The sequence below is a fragment of the Eubalaena glacialis genome, chromosome 14 (genome assembly GCF_028564815.1).
Source record: "Eubalaena glacialis isolate mEubGla1 chromosome 14, mEubGla1.1.hap2.+ XY, whole genome shotgun sequence".
Classification (NCBI taxonomy): domain Eukaryota; kingdom Metazoa; phylum Chordata; class Mammalia; order Artiodactyla; family Balaenidae; genus Eubalaena; species Eubalaena glacialis.
In genome coordinates, this window is record NC_083729.1 from 40,676,021 (window position 1) to 40,700,392 (window position 24,372).

Genomic DNA, 24,372 nt, shown 5'->3' on the forward strand with positions numbered 1-24,372 from the left:
GAGCTCTGTCACTTTATTTCTGAGCTTTTCGGTTTTTTTTAATTTTTAAATTTTATTTATTTTTTTATACAGCAGGTTCTTATTAGTTATCTATTTTATACATATTAGTGTATACATGTCAATCCCAATCACCCAATTCATCACACCACCACCACCACCACCCCCACCCCGCCACTTTCCTGAGTTTTTCTAATTCTGATTTTTTTTTTCATGTCTTACATAATTTTTTTAAGCTCTTTTTGAAATAGAAGCTCATTTTTATCTCTCCTGTGAGCATCTCTTTCTGGCATGCTTTCATTGTAGGATATCATTTTATTCCCTGTTTTTTCTTTTATATCTTTATTTTATTTACTTATTTATTTTTACTGTGGTAAGAACATTTAACACGAGATCTACCCTCTTAAAATTTTAAGTGTACAATACAGTATTGTTAACTATAGGAAATGTGTTGTACAGCAGATCTCTAAAACATATTCACCTCGTGAAATGGAAACTTTTACCCATGGAACAACTCCCATTTCCCCCTCTGCCCTGCTTCTCTGAGTTTAGCTATTTTTCTTCTTTTTTTTTTTAAATATTTATTTTATTTAGGCTGTGCTGGGTCTTAGCTGTAGCACGCGGGATCCTTGTTGCAACATGCAGGCTTCTTTAGTTGCGGCATGCGGACTTCTTAGTTGCGGCATGCGGGCTTCTTAGTTGTAGCATGAGAACTTTTAGTTGCGGCATTCATGCGGGATCTAGTTCCCTGGCCAGGGATCGAACCCAGGCCCCCTGCATTGGGAGCGCGGGGTCTTATCCACTGGACCACCGGGGAAGTCCCGAGTTTAACTATTTTTCTGTTTCTCTTTCCTTATTGTAACTTTGTATGATATTCAACCCTCAACACTTTTCATCATTTATATGAAACTAGTTTTCTTGAACTTGTAAGAGGAGGCTTGGTTCCGATAGCTCTTTTAACTTCACAGTCCTCTGTTTTTTGTTTTTATCCATCGTTTAAAAAATGGTGGATGGCTTTCTGAGATTTTCTGGCTCTTTCTACTCTGGCACTTCTGTGTGGACCCTCTTTCCTTAATCTTGTTTTTCCCTATCCTGCTCAATTTTGTTTCTATTCCCAGTACTTCCTCTTAAGTCTAGGGTCTGTCTTGGAAGAGAGCCCCAAAGGTCAAGTTTTGAGAGCTCAAAGGGACTAGATTGTTCCATGCCTGTAGGCCTTACTGTAGACGCCTTGCACTTACCCACTTTTGGAATAACTTCAGCTTCTGTTCACAAACTGTCTCTCAGTACTTTCCAGGGACTACCTTTTGGCTGTTTTGTGCTTTTCTCAAGTCCCTCAGACACCTCATTGCTTCCCTCTATTTTCTCTCACTTAGACACTGATAGAAAATAAATCTGTGGGCTGTTGGTGGTTTGTTTACGTCCTTGTATTTTGAGGTTTGCGGGGAGACTTTGTTAAATAGTTTTATTGTAGTTATTACCCATGGGTTTGGGGTTTGCTGTATAGCTGCTCTGCCTGTTTTTATGTGAAGATTTGCAAGGAATCAAAAATTTGCTGCCACGACAGCTGCCGTCTTCCCAAAATCATCTTCCTGATAATTTTAATTCAGGGAGTGGTCATGTCTTTTTTTCCTAAAATCTTGACAAAAAACTTTCATTTCTTCTGAAATTATTGCCACTTAGTGCCGTCCACTGATTGTATATAGATGTCACAAAATTCTGAACCTGTTGTTTTGCCCTGATTATTTCTTCATAGTTAAGAGAGCCTTTAAGAATCTATTAAAGATCCTTTGGGAAATTGTGAAAGAGTCATGGGATTGTCTTTCTGTTGCACATATACAAGTGTTAGTGCTTTGACTTTTAATGCTTTAGCTTTTTCCAGTATTCAAAAGCTAACCTACATTGTGTACACCTAGGACCATTCTTAAATTACGGAGAAAAAATTGGGTTTAATAACAAGAATCAGATGCATGAAAGTAAATAATTGCAGTGTGAGACATACCCTTCTAGACATGGATTCTAGTACTGTGGGAACACAGAGTAGGAACTTTCCCCAATGAGTGGGATTGAGTAAGGTGGATTTTATAGTCATAATGGAGGCTTATTAATGGTGTGTCAGTACCTTTAACAACTCATTATCTCTGTTTTTTTCAAACTTTTCCTTTAGTAGTTCTTAATACACATGGATTAGCATTAGGCTTTCTTTAATTGCAACTTCAAAAGAACATGTTGTTCAGATGGAATTAAAATAATTGATGTTTAAAAGTTTCCTTTTGTGATAAAACTATTTTCCAAATATTTCTTAAGTAGAGAACTGAAATTTAGGAAGTGAAAAGATCACAGAGCAGAATGGAACATAGTATCTAACATAATATTCTTTACTTGAAAGTTAATTGCTCAGTAAATATTTTTTTAATGAATATCATATTTCACCCTTCAACTTTTTGTTCCATATAGTTTGATTAAAATGTCTCCTTTGTTTAATTGAAAAAAACTTATCATGCAGTATAATTTGAGTGTAATTTTACCTTTGTGTTTCTCCTCTAGTTGGCAGCAAGTTAGAGCCAGGTTGTACTTGCTTGAAGTATTCTGCTTAGGTGTGTTGAACCCATTGTTTCCTAGTCTCCTCTGGTTTTTTATTTAGTCTGGATTAAATACTTTATAATATAGAACTTTAGTGTTTATAAAGTGATTTCATGTCAATTGTTTCTTTTGAGCTGTTGACACAAATAACTACTGTAAAAAGAGGACATATAAATGCAATTGGAACATTGTGAGAGAGATTGAAAATCCCTCAGAGAAGTTCAGGTGGGAATTACATGGAGGAGTTGTCATTAAACGAGGACTTAAATATTAGGGTTTTGACTGATTGGTGGTAGGGAGGGTAGACAATCCTGATGTTTAGAATAGCAGGAACAAGCATATAGAGAAGTGTACAGGAAGTATTTGAACAGGTTTGTCTAGTTTGGACTAACTTCATATGGAAGAGCATTAGGTTGAGGATGTATTGATAGATACTGAGTCAGATATATTGACGATAGTATGTAGCTTTTTTTTTTGTTGTTCTTATGAAGCAATCTAGGTAGGATGACAGCTAGTATACTAGTGAAGAGCATGAGCTCTGGAGTCACGTTATTCCCTGAGCTTATATCCCAGTTGTGCCATGTCAAGATTTGTGATGTGGGCACACTATTCAATCTCTCTGCATCTGTTTCCACATAAAATGGACACTGATAATAGCAGTTGCCTGGTAGAGTTGTTACAAAGATTAAAAGAGTTAATACCAGTAAAACACCTGGTATCAATAAGCATTCAATGAATTTTTTTATGTAAGAAACTACTAGCTCTCATTTACATAAATTATGTGTACATAATTTATACACACACACATGTTGGAAATGTACATACAAGTAGGAAAGGTAGGTCTTACCATGTATATATCTACAGGAAAGCTAGTAATATTTGAATTTCAGTTTTTAATAGCATTTAGATTATTGTAGAACAAAAGTTCAACCATCTCATTTTATAGATGTCACAGTTATGTAGTAGCAGAGCTGGAACCAAGATCTGTCAGACAATAAATATTTGAGCAGTAAACAAAACAGACAACTGTTTTGTCTGCCATTATGGAGCTTTCAGTCAGTTAGGAAAGATGCGTATTGAGCCATCTCAGGTGTGCCAAATGTTATTAAAAAGTATAGGCAATTATGGAAGAAAAGAACTTGGGACCCTCTGTAGTCTGGGATGTTAGAGAAAGTCTCTCTTAAGATTTTTAAGCTGAAATACGAATGATAGTCGTTAGCCAGGGCTAGGTGAAATGTACATTCAAGTAAGAATGAAATGAAGAGTATTTTAGGCAAAGATAGTAGCATTTGTAAAGACCCTGAGGGAGGAGAAAGCATGGCCTATTCAGACATCTCAAGTGGGGAGAACAAGGAAGAGTGGCAAAAGATAAGGCCAGAGATGTTAGACAGGGGCTAAGTTAGGCAGAGTCTCGTACACCATGTTAAGGCCTTTGGACTTTGACCTAAGGGTCCCTTTGATGGATTAAGCAAGAAAGGGACATTTTCAGTTTTGCATTTTATAAGATTATGCTATATTATAGAGAACAAATTAGGAGCATCAAGCATAGATGCAGGGGAACTAATTTAGGAAGATATTATCAGAGCCACTGTGTATGTTTGTGCAGAACACAAACCGTAGGGGGTACCATTCATGTAGACTACCATCGTAGTGGTCTAGATGAGAGATGATGTTGACCTGGACTATAGTTGTGACTGTGAAGTGGAGAAAGATGGGCAGATTTCAGGTTTAACGACTCCAAAATCTATCTCCAGACCAAACCTCTCTCCTGAACTTTAGATCACATATATCCCAAATGCCCACTCTACTTAAGTATCTCACAAGTATCTCAAGCTCAACAGGTCAAAACAAAAAATACACACACACACACACACACACACACAAATCACCACAAACGTTGATCTACCTCCAAGAAGAAAAACAGCCATATTCTCTTTCAGTATTCTCTATATAGTATTATCAAACGGAACTAACATCCACTCAGTTGCTGATTCTATCTACTAGTAGTGACAACTAGCTGTAAATAGCTGCAGTTGATATGGCTACTTAGAATTCAGGTTTTATATTCCATGCAAGTTTATTTAGAAACTTGAATGATTATTACAGTTAAGTATTACTACTTTCTAAAATGCTCTGGAGATAGTCTATTTAATAACATATACTTTAAAAAAAAAAATTTATTTATTTATTTATTTATTTTTGGCTGTGTTGGGTCTTCTTTGCTGTGAGTGGGCTTTCTCTAGTTACGGCGAGCGGGGACTTCTCTTGTTGCTGTGGCTTCTCTTGTTGCGGAGCACGGGCTGTAGGCGCACGGGCTTCAGTAGTTGTGGCGCGCGGGCTCAGTAGTTGTGGCTTGCAGGCTCTAGAGTGCAGGCTCAGTAGTTGTGGCACACGGGCTTAGTTGCTCTGCGCCATGTGGGATCTTCCTAGACCAGGGCTCGAACCCATGTTCCCTGCATTGGCAGGCAGATTCTTAACCACTGTGCCACGAGGGAAATACCAATAATATATACCTTTAATAATTTTTAGCATAAATATATTTTACTTAAGTAAGTGTTCATATAGGGTTAGTTTAGTCCTATTTTAAGGAGGACTTAATTCTGTGTTAAGTTAATCATGCTTTTGTATTGTTTTTAGAATTACATATAAAATCAGTATATTAAGTCAACCAGTATACAGTCTTAAGTTTTAATCTTGGTTTCCAAATTTGATATAGGGGTTATTAGTAAGGTAAGATTGTATCATTGTCTGCCTTTATTAAATTTATTTTAATCATGAATGTGCTTTTAAAAGATGCTTATTTTCAGTGGAACAATTCACTGTAGATTTACTGCATGGCTAACTATAGCTTATATTCAAGGCACTGAAAACCATATTACACATAAATAAATTTTGGTGATAAAGAATACCACCTGTTTGTATTCACATGCCAACCAAATTTATCTTTGTACTTCAGAACATTAGATCTGTTGATTTTCAGGTTTCTGTAACTTTGTTCCTTTCAAAATAACTTTTCAAGTACAGTTACAAGGCTATCAAAAAACCAAAGTGCTGGTTGGCTAACTGGTCACTATATGGTTTGTAGCACAGGTGACATTACTTCTAATTCTAGATGGTAAGGATATTTCTCTCCATTTGTGGTTTGTTGTTTGTTTGTTTTTCTGTACTGTCAGTTTTTTTCAGCCTTTAACACATTTTAGTTCAGATATGGCATTGATTGCAATCCCAAAGATTGAGAAGATGGGTTTTCTCAGCTAGATTTACTCTGAAAGCTAGGTGCTTTTTTTCTATCACTATGTTTAGTAACATGTAAGGTAAACTAGTGCTATGTTTTAGATACTAATAGAAGTTTACAAATTATTTTGTCATCAACTTTTTAAAAACATTTATTAGAAATAGCTATTTTTCTCGACAGAGAAAACAATTTTCACTCAATTTAGATCTCTTGTGGTACTATTTTTTGAAACCAGTATTTCTCTGTGTGAAAGGCAGGGTTATGTGCTAGGGATTCATTGTTAAAAAAAAAAAAAAAAAGTATTTGGTCTTTATATGGAAAATATCATGTTTGTTTACTGGTTAGAAGCAATTTTTTTTTTTTAACTTATAAAGCTATTGCTTCATTTTAACTTCTCCAAGAAACAAATGAACAACTGAGACTTTTTTGGGGGGTGGGGGGAGACAAGTGCTGTAACAATGTGTAGGGAAACTCTATATACTGTATACAAGTAGCACAAAATTGTTTAGGTAGACATGGCATTTGAACCATGGTTTACACAAGGTATTTGGGCAAGTTAACTTAGGAGAAAAGTGGATTCAGTGGAAGATTACCACAACAGATCCCACTCCCCTCCCCAATTTTAGTATTTTCTGCTTTTAGCACGAGTTGGGGAAAGGTTTTTTTCCCCACTCAATTTTATTTCTTTTTTTACCCCTATTTGACAAACTGTTTCTCTATGAGACAAATCTTTGACCCTTTTGTATTCTGCGTCCTTCCCTCCCTTTCCCTTTCTTGACTGGAAAATGCAGCTGCACACATTTTTTGTTTAGAGACAATGGATCACATGCTGTGTCACCTAAATCTATGACCAAGAGGCAGTTTTATCCCTAAGAGACCATAATGCTTCAGTTGTCCTGGATACATGACATCATGTAGCATTATAATCAAACATATGTCTTTTTGCAGTAGTACTTTTGGGATTTGAATCTGCCCTCTAATCTCAATATTGGATTTTATGCGATGGACAGTATTTATAATAGAGAACCTTAAAACAAAGAATGTATTGTAGGAAAGGTTGTGAGTTCCTTTTATATGGCTTAATTTTCTTACCTGAGGGTTACCAAAGTTATCAGATAATTTGAGTTAATAGAGTATCTTTAAAGTTCTAGCATTAAATTTGTTACACAAAGCCTTGCAAATAGTATGTGCTCAATAAGTGTTACACTATTATTGCTACCAATGTGATAAATTAACAAGAAAATTGTTTTCCTTATTTAAAAGTGAGGAACTCTTAAGATTTTGAAAACAATTAGTATCTGTAAACTGCTAAAATATTTTATGTTGAGCTTATTATACTGCTGAATAAATCTAGGAAATATAGTACTGTGGCTTCCAGTCTTGAGTTATGGTACATTTTATAATTAATTAATAAAAATGGTTTATTCCTAAGGAGGTGAAGGTGAGGAAAGGAGGGGGAAATTGAACGGAAATTCCTTTTATTGTATAGTAAATCTTAATCAGAGACAAAGCTTAAATTACAGTAAAGAATTGAAGTAATTGCCAGGCAGTTCTGATAAAATTCACAAACATTTTGGATTTCTATGTATGCCTTAACTCTGTAGTAGATTTTTTTTTCCTACGGAAAACATTGTTTAGTCATGTGAGCTAAGTGAATGACAGCCTGTTTCCCCTTGCGAGGGTTGTCTTAGCCTGTCAAATGGTTTTTTATATTGGTTACTTTAAAGTGATTGGATGGGAAAGCCACAAATCTGAGAAGGGGCCTACTCTCTGGTTACTCTTTTGACACTTCTAAGATTGTTTAATTTACTGATGACATTAAGTTCTTGGTGAGAGGTAGAATAGCAAGTCAATAGAAATAAAGTTTCCAGATGTCTTAAGACCATGTAAAAAAGCATAATTAGAAATTGTAAATATATATAATTAAATACAACCAAATATCATACTCATTTGTCACATGCTTCAGGAACTTAGATGTTTAAAGTATTTATAATGAGACTGATTTTAAATAGGAAGCTAGACTAGTAGGGTGAAGATGGTGAGAAACAACTGTATCTGTAGGTCAGATGCTGCTATATAGTTCCAGATTAATCATCCCGTGCTTTAAGTCTTCTTCGGGGCTTCTCAGTACGATTGCTCAAGAGCTGGTTTCAACTTCTTTCCAGTTCTAGTAGAACATAACAGATGGCATGCTTCCTTTTTAGTCCAGTGTAGTAAAATTTTTTTAGAAACAGCAAAATTGATTTTCCTCATTTATCCTTTCTGTGTAATGAGGACAGAAATATTCAATGATTGGCTCAAGGGTGCAGGGAAGAAATAAATTGGAATAAATTTCCTTTGGGATATCAAAAATTAACTATTATTTTATTTTGATGTCTTTTTTCAGTGCTATTTTTCATTTCCTAAAAGGAATTCTTAAATAATATTATGGATTAAATCTGAATTTGTAACAATTAAAAAATTATCTTGCAAACAATAACTTACGGATTTAGGGTTCTAAGAACTATGATATAGGTAAGATGAAAAATTAAAGTTGAAAAATGTAACATGAAGAAATTCAATAATATAATTTGAAAAGCACTTTTTACAAGTATTAAACACATTAGTAGAACTGAATTAATTGCAATTATTTCTTATTTTCTATGGATTTATATTACTAAGGTACACATTAAAAAACTTTTATGTTCATGAGAATTGCTGGACTGAGAGCCTGATTTTTTTGGGTTGTTAAATTTTATATACATGAGTCTATTTTTAAGGTACTGTAGATGTTATCCTGAAATTTATAGTATAAGTAATATAAGTAATATCTTAAAGAAATTATTTTGAATATTTTAACTTGGTAAGAATTATGTAGATTTATGATAGATTCTGAACTAGTCAGATACAAACAAATATAACTATATGTGTAGATATTTATATTCCTGTCCTGTTTTGATTATAGCATTATATTTGCCACTGTATCTTTTTGTTATTGAGAATGTCATTACTAGTGAAAACTCAACATATTTTATTTCAGAGGTAATGTAGTTTTTTTTTATATATATATAAATTCTTTTGTTAGAATGTTAGCATTAGGCAGCTGTTAAAGGAACTTAAAATCTTTTGGGGCCATTAATAACAAAAAACTAAAAAAAGTTTGGAAAGTTTGTATGGTTTAGATGCTTTTAGATTATTAAACTAGAAAGATTTGAAGAAAGGATCTGTCATGTGGTATGATTGGTAAAAGACTGACATACATAAAGTTCATGGAAACAGAATAAGGAAGTGAAAGTCGCATCATAATGAAAATGATGAAACTGTTATTGCAGCACTCTTCTGAGAAGTCCTAATTTCTGCCTCACCAGAGGGTGTCATTGGTCGTAAAGGAGGCCCATCCTTAATACTAGAATTTTTTTAAAAATTTCTTCAAAACACAAAGTATAGTTACTGATTTTATACCCTAATTTTTTTGTATTCGAGAGATATAACATTTATAAATCTACTACTTTAGGAAGAAAGCTAATAATAATTTAAAAATTAGTAACAGTAATAATAATTACCATCTCTATAGCTAGTATTTGTTGTGTACTTACTCTCTACCTTTGTTCTAAGTCCTTTATATTCTCATTTAATTTGTACTAACAATCTTATGAAAGTAGGTACTGTTAGAATTCTTCGTTGATAGGTCTTATAGCCTGTTGAATGGCAGACCTGGGATTTGAACCCAGGCAATATCTCTTCACAGCTCATGCTCTTTAACCCTCTGCTTCACTGCCACCAGATGTGATTCTAATGTTAATAATAATGATTTAGATTGCACTTTTATGACTTTATAATATGAAATTGCCTTATCTTTCACAATTTTAACTTCAAATGTACTGCCTCCCCAACTTTCTGTTTAGTACCTTCTAGTATTACATATATATATTCCTTTCTCAAGGAAGAAGCCTTTCATTTTATAGTTGTACACTGTTTTACCATAGAATCTAACACCTGTGACAACGGAGCCAGGAGTGTAGTAGGAGTAAAAGGTTTCTTCTTGAAGCATCTTAGAAAAGGACCAGGAGAGATTATTCTGAATAGTGTATCTCTTATACTTCGCTTTCTCTATCTTTTATCCACATTACCAGATGTAGAGATATTATAATCATAATCCAATATAGCTTATATGTTAGCTTTGGAATATATTTTAAATTCCTATATACATTTAGATATTTCTGACATTTTAGAATTCATCATATAATACATTTCCTGGTTATCAGGAGATTGCTTATTCTGTATCCTCAACTATTAAACGACAAGTAGACAAAAAGGGGTTCCTAAGTATTGGGGGAAAAAAATTACAAAGTTGATGCATTAAATTCATGCGCCTTAAGGTGAACTCTTTACCATTATCAGATCTTATATGAAATTCTAGTGAAATTTATCTGGCTTTCCAGTCTATAGCAGATAATGCTTCTATAATTGTATGTCCATGTTTTAGAAATCCAAAATGCTCCGAAAGCCAAAAGTTTTCTCTTAACCCATGTAGTGTTAAAACATGATCTGAACTCATATAAGACTATTGATGGTCTTTATTTACTCCCTTCTTACTGTGAATATCCATTTTTCTGCAGAAACATTAACATTTTTATTATGGGGTCCTGCCTCAGACCTCACTGACACATTGTATAACATATCACATGTGCATTGTAGTCCCTTTCTAACATCCAAAATATTCTGAATTCTGAAATATATCTGCCCTCAAGGATTTTAAGTAAGGGATCATATACCTGTATAATCAGGTACAGTGACTACAGTACAACTGAGGACTAGGATATAGAACTAGGAAGATTAATCCAGTAACTCAAGCATAGCAAATGTGAGACCTTTGAGTGTGAAGCAGTATTTGTAACTGGAATAATATATGGATCCCTTTTAAAGAAAATAATTATATATCCCATTTTTAGAATCACTGACTTTAGTTTCTGAAGTAAGTTTATTTTTAAGTCTTTCGTTTTTTTCTTTATATTGTTATTGAAATGAAAACACAAAATGAAAATTTGCAAAACTTGTGGCCCCCAGAGTTTATCCATGGCACACACTTATTGAGAAACACTGAGAAAGTGGCAAATAGTCCTATATACTTGAGCAATCCCTGTAAGTATTATTCTTTACCAAATCTTTGTTTATAATAGCCTGAATCATAGTTAAGGGGTTAAAATACCTTTCCTATATTTAAAGTATGATTTTTTAAAGGGATAAGAAGTACCCCCTTGGAAAAAAAAATGTACATTCACTTTTTGATTACCACCTTTCACCTCCAAGGAAATGTCTTCTACCTACTGCCAGTTGGGAATCACTGTCATAACAAGCAACTCTTAGTGATAGCAGTAAGTGAAAATTCCTCAAGTGTGTGGAGGCAGAAGAAACTTAAGAACCAGTGCTCTAAAATACGGGATAATGTACGTTAGAGAAGAACCAGTGCTCTAAAATATGGGATAATGTACGTTAGAGATATTGCCATCAGAAACTAATGTAAACATCCGTTTCCAGCGGCATGGGGAAGTAAGTACCTGGACTAGCCTTTCTGCTGAAAACAACCTAAAATGCTGGACAAAATGCATCAGTGCTCTGGCACAAAAGTAAAGAATATTTAGACTGAACACTAATTGGAAACCCAGTGGGGTAAGCCGAGTACTGAAGCTGGCTATTGCCTTGAGGGTATTTACCAAATCAAGTGAGCTTCTGTTTTCCTGGCCTTTTGGGGGCTCAGGGATCAGGAAGCAAAGCCCAGACCCACCAAAGTAAAACATTTAGCAGTCTTCTCCAGTAATAGCCCTTTTCCATAGGGCTATATACCTTCCAGGTGTAAGAGTGATCTAGAAATTCTTTCCCAACAAAGAAAATTATCTTACTATAATATTGCTGCTAACAGGAAAAATAAAAAATCTCTACTGAAAATTTGTTACCACAAACCAGCCCTCACACTGGTTTGCAGCCTGAATTCACACTAGACCTCAAGCTAAGAATTTTATTTTATTTTTTGTTTGTTTTGTTTTAATATTTATTTATTTTTGGCTGCTTGGGTCTTAGTTGCAGCATGGGGGATCCTTCGTTGCGGCAAGTAGGCTTCTCTCTAATTGTGGCACGTGGGTTCCAGAGCATGTGGACTCTGTAGTTGCAGCACACAGGCTCTCCAGTTGTGGCACACAGGCTTAGTTGGCCCACGGTATATGGGATCTTAGTTCCCTGACCAGGGATTGAACCCGCATCCCCTGCATTGGAAGGCGGATTCTTAACCACTAGACCACCAGCGAAGTCCCCTCTGCCCTATTCTTTTCTCTCTTTGCTTTTCTTACCTTTTCCTCACCTTCTATACTTTGCATTTGAATTCTGTTCTAAGAATTTTAAATGATCCTGGATTGTTACTACTCCCAGGGGCCTGACAGAAGCAGCACAAATCATCATTGTCAAAGAATTCCTGTTGGTAAAGTTATAATGAAAATGAGTTGCTTAAAATAAAAATTTACAAGCCATCTAAGGAAACAGGGCACAATGTAAGAGAATCAGTAGAATCAGACCTACAAATGGTTCACATCTTGGAATTATCAGATGTAAAATATAAAATAATTATATTTAATATGTTCAATGAAAGCTTAAAAATGAGGAAAAGAGCAAACAAACATTTTGTAGAAGAATCAGAAGTTCTAGAAATGAAAATATACAGTAACTGAAATTAGAATTCAAGGAATAGGTAAAAGCAAATAGACCCCATTGAAGAAAAAAATCATACAATAAAAGATAAACCCGGGACTTCCCTGGTGACACAGTGGTTAAGAATACACCTGCCAATGCAGGGGACATGGGTTTGAGCCCTGGTCTGGGAAGAGCCCACATGCTGCAGAGCAACTAAGCTCATGCACCACAACTGCTGAGCCTGCACTCTAGAGCCCACGAGCCACAACTACTGAAGCTCGCGTGCCTAGAGCCTGTGTTTCACAAGAGAAGCCACTGCAGTGAGAAGCCTGTGAACCGCAACGAAGAGTAGCCCCTGCTGGCCGCAACAAGAGAAATCCTGTGCAGCAACGAGGACCCAACACAGCCAAAAATAAATAAAACAAATAAACAAATAAATTTAAATAAATAAATTTAAATAAACAAACAAATAAATTTAAATAAATAAATATTCCGATTACATCATTTAAAAAAAAAAGATAAACCTGAAGAAATCCAGAATGCAGTACAGAGAGACAATAAAGTGGAAAATATAAAAGAGGTTAATAAAGGGGAAATTTTTAAGAGAAAACACAAAACACTTTCAAAGGATTATCAGGTTTCAATAACAGTAATGGAAATAGAGACCATGAAATGATATACTCAGTGAAAATAAATCTAGAAGCTGTGACCTACTCTAGTTCAACCCAGAATTCTATAGCTAGCAAAAAATAACTTTCAAGAACAAGGGCAAAATAAAGACATGCTCAGAGAAATGTGAAAGTTCACTAGCAGACCGCTTTTTTTTTTTCTAACTGAAGTATAGTTGATTTACAGTGTTGTGTTAATTTCTACTTTTTAGCAAAGTGATTCAGTTACATGTATTCTTTTTCATATTCTTTTCCAATATGGTTTATCACAGGATATTGAATATAGTTCCCTGTGCTATATAGTAGGACCTTGTTGTTTATCCATTCTATATATAATACTTTGCATCTGCTAACCCCAAACTCCCACTCCATCACTCCCCCATCCCCCTAGCAGACCATTTTAAGTAGAAGGAAAATGGGCATTGAAAGTCTGAGATTCAAAAAGGAATGATGATCAAAGACAGTGATAAGTGTATGTTAATAAAGTGTACGTTAATTTTTTTAAAACTGTATAAACAATAATAATAGTGTCTTATGGGGTTAAAAGAAAAGAAAAAGCTGGAACTGAAATAGCAGTTGTTTTAGTTATTTACTAATTGTCAGTTTATTTTATAAACTGGGGGGAGGTGATTGGAGCTAGTATCCAAAAGATCTTTTTGTTACTCAGGAGAAGATTAAAAGTAACTTTGGATTTTGATGAGTATGTGTGATAAAAATGTTATGGTAACACTTTAGTAATAGAAATAAATATATAACTTCCAAACTAGTAGATGGTAAAAAATGGAACCAGAAAAATATAATCCCAAAGGAGGCAAGAAAAGAGAGAAAGACACAGTGTGGAACAACAAATAAGATGATAGAAATAAATCCAAATATACCTATGCCTTATATTTTAAAATGTTCAGCTATATGGGGTTTAGTCCAGAGTACAAAGAAACAAAAGGAAAACATGTTGTAAGTAAAATGATGGAAAAAGATATACCAGGCAAATGTTAATGGAATGAAAGCTGAGATATCATTTGAAATAGATTTTAAGACAAGTAGAATTACTAGAGATAAAAAAGAATTGATACGTAATGGTAAATATTTCATTTTGCCACGAATGTTTAGAAGTTTTAATTGTATGCAACTAATAACCAAAACCACAAATAAAGCAAAAATTAATAGAACTACCAGGAAAAATTGATAAATTTCACCAGTATAGTGGGAGATTGTAATATACCTTCCTCATTAATTGGTAAAGAGAGCAGACCAAAAAAAAAAAAAAAATCAGGAATATAGAAAACTTAATGTAATTAACAAGCGTGATCCAACGGACATAATATTGCATCCAGTCACTGTGGAAACATGAGCTGAATCATCATGAAAATCAACCACATACTGGACCATCTAGTAAGTTTCAACAGATTTCAAAGGATTAGTATCCTATAGATCAATTCATTTAAGTTAGAAATCAGTAAGAAGAAAAATCACATGGAAATTAAGATATATTCTTCTAAATAACTCATGTATGAAAGAAGAAATGTTAATGGAGCTTGGACTGCCCTTTGTCTGGGAGATGTTAGGTCATCCCTCAATTTTGTTTGTGGCAAACACAACCCTGAGAAATGGCCCACATAAAGGCCTTTCAGTCTTGGCATACCTGGTGAGAATGTTATAGATGCTAAGGACCAATGATGAATTGGTTCTCCCAGCAGGAAAGAGAAAATTTTTAACAAATAATGCTGGAACAGTTGTGTATCCATATGTAAAAAAATGAAATTGAGTAAAAAATACATGCATAACTTTTTTTTCTGAATTGAAGACCTAATGTGAAAGGTAAAAACTATAATACATTTAGAAGACAGTATGGGATAAAAGCTCTATGAATTTGGTGTACAGGAGGAATTCTTTTTTTAATAAATTTTATTTATTTATTTTTGGCTGTGTTGGGTCTTCGTTGCTGCGCGTGGGCTTTCTCTAGTTGCGGTGAGCAGGGGCTACTATTCGTTGCAGTGTGCGGGCTTCTCATTGCGGTGGCTTCTCTTGTTGTGGAGCATGGACTCTAGGCATGCAGGCTTCAGTAGTTGTGGCACACGGGCTCAGTAGTTATGGCTCGTGGGCTCTAGAGCGCAGGCTCAGTAGTTGTGGCGCACGGGCTTAGTTGCTCCGCGGCATGTGGGATCTTCCCGGACCAGAGCTCGAACTCGTGTCCCCTGCACTGGCAGGCGGATTCTTAACCACTGCACCACCAGGGAAGTCCCCAGAAGGAATTCTTAAATGAGAAACAAACTATGGTAACCATAAAGAAAAGGGTTAATCCACCCTATTAAAGAACTTTTTCATTAATAGGCAACTAATAAAAATACAAGCCACCTAAATAGGGAAAGATATTTGCATCACATATAAGGATTGGTATCCAAACAATACAAATGACTTCAATAGACACTTAATAGAAGAGGGAATCTAAATGGCAAATATATATATATATATATATATATATATATATATATATATACTTTTAGGTTTCTTTTGTATATGAAGAGATATTCAACCCCATTACTTATATGGGAGATGCAAATTAAACCACAAGGAGTTACAATTTCATAGTCATCAGGTTGGCAAGAAAAATTTTTTTGATGAGTACATGGAGCAAACAAAATACACATACATTCCTGGTAGCAATTTGTCATTATCAGTTAAAATTGAAGAAAAGAATACTCTGTGACCCAATAAGTCCACTCCTTCATATATATTCTGCTTCTAGAATTTCAGAAAACTTATTTACAGTTGTGTTCCAAGGGATATGAACAAGGATGTCCATAACAATACTACTTGTAATAGCCCCAAACATAAACATAAATAAATGTTCTTAAGAGTATAATAAATTGTGGTATGTTCATAAAGTAGAATATAAGTCATCTATAAAAATGAATGAATTACTGCTGCAATAATGTTAATGAATTTGGTGGGGGGAAAAACAAGTTTCAGTTCAACTCAATTTTACATGATGTGTGAAAAACTTAGAGGGCTAAATAATATAATATTTAAGGATTCTAACTATAAAGGAAAAATTTGTTTGCTTAATCTTTGATACAATCAATTAAAAATGTGGATAAATTAAGTCATAAAATCTATGTGGTTTTAACCAACATTTTGTGTTTAGGAGGTTCCTTAGTTATTTCGGGTAAAAAAAGCTATCACTGTGACACCTCTAATACCTTGTAATTTGGCACCTTGTACCTTAGATGACACTGAAAATTCTCTGCCTTAGTTTCCCTTCTCTTACTTACTCTCTGTCAAGCATTTCCTCCCAGACCAGTGTTAATACAAACCTAAGCAAAAGTGCTCTCCTCTAGCCTTTTGAGAAGTGATCTGAGAATTCCAATATGGAATCTTATTATATTTTTCTTGCCCTGGAGTTGAGTGTCATTGTAGCATTGAACATAATATGCAGACATGCAGTTCTCTGTTAGACAGCTTTGGAGATGCATGAGCTGCATAGCTGTGGGAAAAAATGGTGCATTTTAATCCTGAACTGTCTTCTCAAGATGCTGCCATGGCCGTCATACAGTGAAGCTCTAGACAGGGGCTCCAGAGTGATTGTACTGGGTTTACTTGAACTCTCCACTTTGAAAATTCTCCTTGTGAGAGGAAATTCTGTCCTTTCCTGAAATGTAGATTTGGAGTCTTAACACAAATGTGTACTTTGCTAAATCATCTTGTACATTTACATGCCTTTTTTTTGTAGCAATGTCTTGGTTTTGGAAATCTATTTGTAGTGGATATGTTCATTATTTGGGTTATGTTATTTATACACCTAAGAAATTAGGATACATTTTCATATCCCACATTTTATTTTCTAGGCCTTAAGTGCCTATTTTGAGTGACATTTATTATGTGTAACGGTTATATTTGGTTTGTTGAAGTATTGTTCTTAAAAGATTACTAAAAGGAAATGTCATCAATACATCAGTAGCCCAGATTTCCTTTTATTTCTTTACTTATTTTGCTTTATGAAGCAAACTTCCATGCACATTATTAATTATCTGCTATTGAATGCTTTCAGTTCATTTTAAGAAGTAGTTTCATAAAAATTTAAAACTAAAAGTTTTCTTGATTTTGGTGTAAAATATACAGACCTTTCTGTTGTAATGTTACATATTATGTATTTCTGAAAACACTGAAATTGTGCACAGCTGATGGGTCGCACCCAAAACATGCAGAGCTTTGTAATCAGAACACTAATAAAAATAAATCTTAATAAGAATACTAGAATATTTTAAAAGATATATTAACTCAGTTACATATAAAGAAATACTACAGTCGACTTAAGGTTAAAAAAAAAAAGAGATGAAGGTGGCCTGGTGGAAGGGTGTGCAAGGAAGGGTTGAAGCTACAGGGTTATGGAGGCCAGAGTAAAATGCATAAAGATTTGCAGAGAAGAGTTCATTAAGTATTTTCAAGACAATGCGTGTGACCAGGCTGTGCCAAGAGGAAGAACATGGGTTGAATGAGAATTGTGTACAGTACTGTATTTTCAGCAGCTTGCTGCTTTCCACTGTGTTAGCTTGTTTGGGGTTCAGCTCTTATTATTTAGTAGTGCAAAGACATAGGCTGGGAAAAATCATGTACAAACCAGTGTGACTTTCACATTGTACTAAAATCTTTCCCCTACTTACCAGTGAACTAATTTGTGTTACAGAAAAGCTTAATAACAAAATAAACTGTACTAAGAATGAGAGGTGGCTTCTGTTTTTGATTAGAGGTCTTTGATCAGTCTGTGACCTTTCTGTGATTTTGTTTCTTGTGAAATGGAAATACTACAACTAAAAAATAGTCTAACACAGTCTTTTCCCCCTTGAGTATATTGTTTTAACTTTAAACTATAAAAATAATAAACACCTTAAAGAAAAACCAGAAAATATAACAAAGAAAAAAATTACCAAGTTACTAATATAAGGCACTGTTAGCTTTTTGTATAGTTTCTACTTTTTCACCAGTTTTTAATAAGCTTTTTTGTTTACGTCACAAGCTTCAAGACAGTCATTTTTAACGACTACTAAATATTAAATAGATGTGCTTTTACTTAGCTATTTCTCTATAATAAAATTTGTAAGCTATTTATAGTTTTACTATTATCGTTCATAATTCTTGGATGAACAGGTGTGTGTGTGTATGTGTGTGTGTGTGTGTGTGTGTAAAAGAGAGAAAAAGGAGAGAGGGAGAGAATCTTTTCCCCTACATAGGATTATTTCACTGAATTATTGGGTCAAAGAATATGACATTTTTAATGATTCTTGGTGCATATTGCCAGCTTGCTTTCCAAAATGGCCCTAGGTCCTTGCCCAAAATTGTGTATTATATATTTTTTAAACTGTTGATAATGGGCAACAATAGATACTATTATTTGTATTACTAGTATCTGTGCTTATCAGACACTATGCTAAGTACATTATAGTATTTAATGTCACATTTTTGTTTTGGTTTGCATTTCTTTAATCATCAATGAAGTTGAATATTTTCTAATATATTTGTTTGCTATTTATATACTTATTTGTAAGAAAAGATCATTTGCCTATTTATTATGGTGGACTTAGTGTTCTAAGTGGATGGTGTTCTAAAGTATTCTACAAGGATAGTTTAGAAACAGCTTTTTTTCTTTCGCTGAAAATACAGTAACCATTAAAACCTTACTAAGAGAATGTCAGCCTTTCATCGTCAGTATTTGATTTTTTTAACTTTGCTTGGCTATACACTTATGTAATCTTTGGCACATTTGCTGCCATAGTATTGTCTTAACATCTGAAAGTAATGGGATTTTATTCTAAACTTGTAATTCAGAGGAATAGTATATTTGCAACCATTTGAATTAGTTTCTGATGAGGCTGTCAACAGTATCTGTTTTAAGTAGTATTGCTAAAAATATATGTTCCTTAAGAAATAGAATGTATTCTAATGGACAAAAAAGCTTGAATCTTGAATTCAGCCTGGCTTGTAATTTTGGCTCCACTTTTTATTAGCTTTAGAATGGTAGGCAAATTACTTACTGCACTTCCATTTCCTCATTCCTAACAGTGATTTCAGTTTTCCAGTTGTTACTAGTGAGGATGTTTCCTAGCATTAATGATTCGTTTCTAAAATAAAATAGCTCTTAAAAGTAGGTAGCACAGCACTTGGTATTTGTTAATTATAAGTTCATTTCAGTTTGAAATAATTATAATTTGAGTCCCTGCTCATGCCCAACATTTTGTTATGATGTATTAGGAATACAAAAGTAAAAGACTCTTACCTCTTAAGGGATTCACAGTCAAGAAAGGACCATACATAGAACTAAGTAGTAGTGTAAGTGGAGATGATGCTTTTTAAAGCCCATAACATAGTGCCTGTAATATAATAAAATCTCAGTAAATGTTAGCCACTGCTATTTGGTTACTCTCTAATTTCTATATGTAATTGAAGATAAATGAATATAGGTGAAAAGGCAGAAGTGGACCATTAGAAATTAGTTATTCCTCTTTGAACACTGAGTGCTGAGAGTGTTTTCTGTTTGTTTGTTTTTTGTTGTTTAAAGGAAGCAAGACTTTCTTTAACCAATGAATTCTCATCCACTACATTTAAAAAATTCTCTATGGGCAGAGAGACTATGATGGAATAAATGAATAAGTTGGTCAGTTACATAGGACAGAATATCATCTCTGAAATATGTTGTGTACACATATGTGCACATGTGCATATGTTTATGTGTGGTTTTCTTAATTGATTAAAATAGAAACCAAATTTATTGTAATTTGAACTTTTCCTTTTTACAGTGTCTTAGCATGTCAAGTTATAGGTATAGGTGAGAGAGATGGGAACTGGATAGGGAGAGAACAGTGAAAAGATTTTAAATGGATAGGATTGGGTCATTGGTATTCATAGGTGATATGTATACATATACTGTTACCAGGATAATATAGTGGCTAGAGTTTTGTCTCTGAGGTTAGTCTGACTGGGCTTAAGTTCTGGTGCTTCCAGTTACCAACCAGGCAGTCTCAAACAGGATGCTTAACCTCTCTGCATCATTTTCCCAAGCAAGAGACTATTGGGTTAATAGTAGTGCCTACTTTATAGGGTTTAATTGATAGTTAATTGAGATACAGTATGTAGTATTTAGTACAATGGCTTACTCCCAAAATATTAACTGATGGATGCTGTTGATAATTGTGTGTTCTGAGACTACATCTAATAGCTAACAGAATCCAGATAGACTGTTCTGCATCCAAAATTGACCAGTTTTCATAATTCTTAGAGTAACCTGCCAGCTATGTTTTAAATAAAATAAAACCCTGGGGGCACTTCTGTTATTTCACTTATGTAAGCATAAGAAGTTTGAGTAGAATAATAGAAGATATAGAGGGCTTTTCACAGAATTCGGAAATGGAGGAAATGAGGTACCTTGAGGAACCATTGAAAATGAATTAAATGGCACATTAGTTCTGTCACTTTCCTTTTTGGTCAGTTATTCTCCCATAATAAGATATTGAATTGAAGTACGTTTCAAAAGCAAAACAAAAGTCATTGAGAAAATGGAAATAAAAAAGGATAGTTTAGAAACAGCTTTTTTTCTCCCCTTGAAAGTACAATGACAGTTCAGACTTTACTAAGAGAATGTCAACCTCTCACTGTCAGTACTTGATGAGATAATATAGAAGGAAGAGTTAAAAATACTGGAATTTACAAATAAATAATAAATTTATAGTAAATATAATTTTGCTAGTAATGAATTTAGTGATTAAGGAATGTTATATTTTTAGTATGATATACTATAAAAATATTAGAAATTATTTTGGTAAGTATTTCAGATTTGTGGAAAGGGTTTATTTGAGCTTTATTTTAAATTTGGTTATTGTTTGTATTGAGCCATATGTATGACTGTTAATTACAGTGAAGTCATAGATCCATAAGATGAATAGATTATAGAGTTTTATAATTCAAAGAAATAATCTGTTCATTTTTAGTAACAGCAAACATTACTTATTAGGCAGTTACTATGGCCTAGGGACTTCAATAAGTATTCAAAATACATTATTTAATTTTGTTAACATCACCTGTACATATTGTGCTATAGTGCTGCATTTTATTTGCAGTCATTTCAAATAACATGAAATAAGTTCTGTTCCTTGTATAGTAACCTTTAGCATCTTTGTTATACAAATATTGTGCTTAAATATTATGTGGGATATTGATTGCAAAATTTCTCTGATTTGGGGATGTTTAAATATGTATTTCCTTCTTCCATGAGTTTACGAATCTTAAGTATTACATTGTTTGATAATTGTTTCTTTTGTTGCAGAACTGTAAGAGTAAATGGGTCCAATAATTGGAATGACTCCAGAAAAGAGAGCTGAAACTCCAGGAGCTGAAAAGGTTGCAGGATTAAGCCAGATTTACAAAATGGGAAGCTTGCCTGAAGCTGTTGATGCTGCCAGGCCAAAGGCCACTCTAGTGAACAGTGAGTCAGCAGATGATGAACTCACAAACTTGAACTGGCTTCACGAAAGTACTAATCTCCTAACAAACTTCAGCTTTGGAAGTGAGGGTCTTCCAATTGTTAGTCCATTGTATGACATAGAGGGAGATGATGTGCCATCCTTGGGACCGTCGTGCTATCAGAACCCAGAAAAAAAATCAGCAACTTCAAAACCCCCATACTCCTTTAGTCTTCTCATTTATATGGCTATTGAACACTCTCCAAATAAATGTTTGCCTGTGAAAGAAATTTATAGCTGGATACTGAACCGCTTCCCATATTTTGCAACCGCACCAACAGGCTGGAAGAATTCTGTTCGACATAATCTGTCCCTGAATAAATGTTTTCAGAAAGTGGAAAGAAGCCATGGCAAGGTCAGTGTTTATGAACATTGCTATATTTAGGGAGGTGGGGGAGAATTAACATGGAGATCTTAACATATGAGGAAATCAAAGGAAGATAAAAAATAGTCAATCAGATTACTTCAGCTTGAGGTTAATTATATTCACCGTTTGCTTTCATTTGAGAAGTTTTAAAATTTCTTCAGTATTGATATAAACCTAGCAGAATTATTTTCAGTCTACTATAGGTACATAAATTAGGGTTTATTTATTATTCTCTTTTTTTTTAAACTTTTAAAAATTGAAGTATAGTTAATTTGCAATGTGTTAGTTTCAGGTGTACAGCAAAGTGATTCAGTTATAATTAGTTTTTTTAATGTTCTAACTTTCTATTCTTAGTTTCTGTAATGTTCTTGTCACTATATTTATGTATTATTATTATTTATTCAACGTGACCATCTCTGCCTTATAATTGGAGTGTGGATCATTTACATTAATGTAATTGATATGGTTGGATTTAAATCTGTCATTACGTTATTTTTTTTCTATTTGCTGTATCTGTTCTTTTTTCCTTTTCTCCACTTTTCCTGCCTTTTTGTCAATTGAGTATTTTTTTATGATTCAATTTTATCTCTTCTATTGGCTCACTAGCTACTCTTTTTTTTTTTAAACTCGTTGCTATACAGTTTTCAGTATATATTTTTAATTTATCACAGTCTACCTTCAAATAATTTAAATTCACTTATTATCTGGCCTTTTACAGAAAAAGTTGACTAATCCTGATGCCCTATCTGGATCAATTCCTTTTTCCCAAGAAGTTGATTTAACATTTCATATAGTTTGGGTCTACTAGCAATGAAATATTTTTTTAACCTTTTTGTGGAGGATGGGTATGGAATTCTAGGTTGACAGGTTTTTTTTTAAGTACTTTAAAGACGTTACTCTCTTTTGGCTTGCATAGTTTCTGAAGATAGGTCTGTTACGATTCTTATCTTTGTTGTTCTGTTTGTAATTTCTTTTTCTTACTATCTGTCTTCAAGATTTTTCTCTTTATCACTACTTTTTAGCAGTTTGACTATGATGTGCCTAGGTGTGTTTTTCTTTATTTTTATCCTGCATTGATTTTTCAGAGGTTCTTGGATCTGTGGTTTGTTGTCATTCATTAAACTTAGAAATTTTTTTCCTCATTATCTCTTCAAATATTTCTTGTGGTTCACCACCTACTTCTGGGCTCCAAGTAAAAATATATTAGACCATTTTCTATTGTCTCACCTCTTAGTTGCTCGTCCCTCTTCCTACTCTTTTCTTTCTTTGTTTCAGTTTGGATAATTTCTATTGATCTTTCTATAGTTTGTGTGGGTTTTTTTGAATATTTGAATTTTATTTTATTTATTTTTTATACAGCAGGTTCTTATTAGTTATCTATTTTATACATATTAGTGTATATATGTCAATCCCAATCTCCCGATCTTTCTATAGTTTTATTCTTTCCTCTATTGTGTTCATTCTGCTGATTAGCCTGATAAAGTTGTCTTCATATTTTTTAAGTATTTTCATTTGCCTTTTAAAAAATAGTCGCCATCTTTTTGTTAAAATTTCCCACTAGATCTTTAAGCATATTAATCATAGTTATAGTGTCTGTCTGATAACTTCAATATCTGGTCCATCTCTGGGTCTGATTTTGTTGATTGTTTTATCTCCTGCTTTTGTGTGTTGCATAATTTTGGATTAAGTGGCAGCCATTGCTTGTTAAAGAATGGTAGAGACTGAGGTAAATAATATTTCTATCCAGAAATAGATATTCCTCTACTTCTGTCACGTTGTTAGTATGAACAGGTATTGGTCAATCTAGTAAATAATTGAGCTGGGTTTGGGTTTTGTGGTTGTCATAGTTACCTTCAGTGTACCATAGTCTTCACATTCCTACAGAGATGGACTGTTGATACTTTGTACTTAGTGTGCGGCCTGGAATGTCAGGTGATTTTTCTCAGCATTTCTGCTCCAACTCCATCTTTCAGTTTGTGACACATTTAGAGGTGAGAGGGGTTGAATATTTCTCTCTGTACTCTTGCCCCTTCCTTAGCAATGGATTGCTCTTGCTTGTTACTTGGTGCAAAGTTCTTAGTGTGAACAGGGTGGGTTTCTCGGTTCTTCTGCTCCAGTTTTAGTCTTAAGCAGACTGTGTATGCCTGTGCCTCAAGAGTGGGACTTTCCTTGTCTCCTCCATGAGCGGACAGTCTCTCCCATTTACTCAGAGTGGAGTCTAGAGCTGCACTCATCAGTAGCCAATCACCTACATATGGCTAGTGGTTGGCATATTGGATAGCACAAAATAGGATATTTCTGTCATTGTGTAAATTCCTACTGGACAGCACTGTTCCAGCACTCAGGCCAATTTCT

General features: G+C 34.1%; 1 protein-coding gene across 3 annotated transcripts in view; it reads left to right on the plus strand.

Moving 5' to 3' along the window:
- The window catches only part of FOXN2 (forkhead box N2), a 53,407-nt gene that overhangs the window by 9,447 nt on the left and 19,588 nt on the right, over nucleotides 1-24,372 (plus strand). For all 3 annotated transcript variants that reach the window (XM_061211104.1, XM_061211106.1, XM_061211105.1), the window contains exon 2: nucleotides 21,455-22,005. In XM_061211104.1, the coding sequence (XP_061067087.1) occupies nucleotides 21,469-22,005 (537 nt within the window). In that variant the 5' untranslated portion in view covers nucleotides 21,455-21,468. The remainder of the gene's footprint in view (nucleotides 1-21,454; nucleotides 22,006-24,372) is intronic.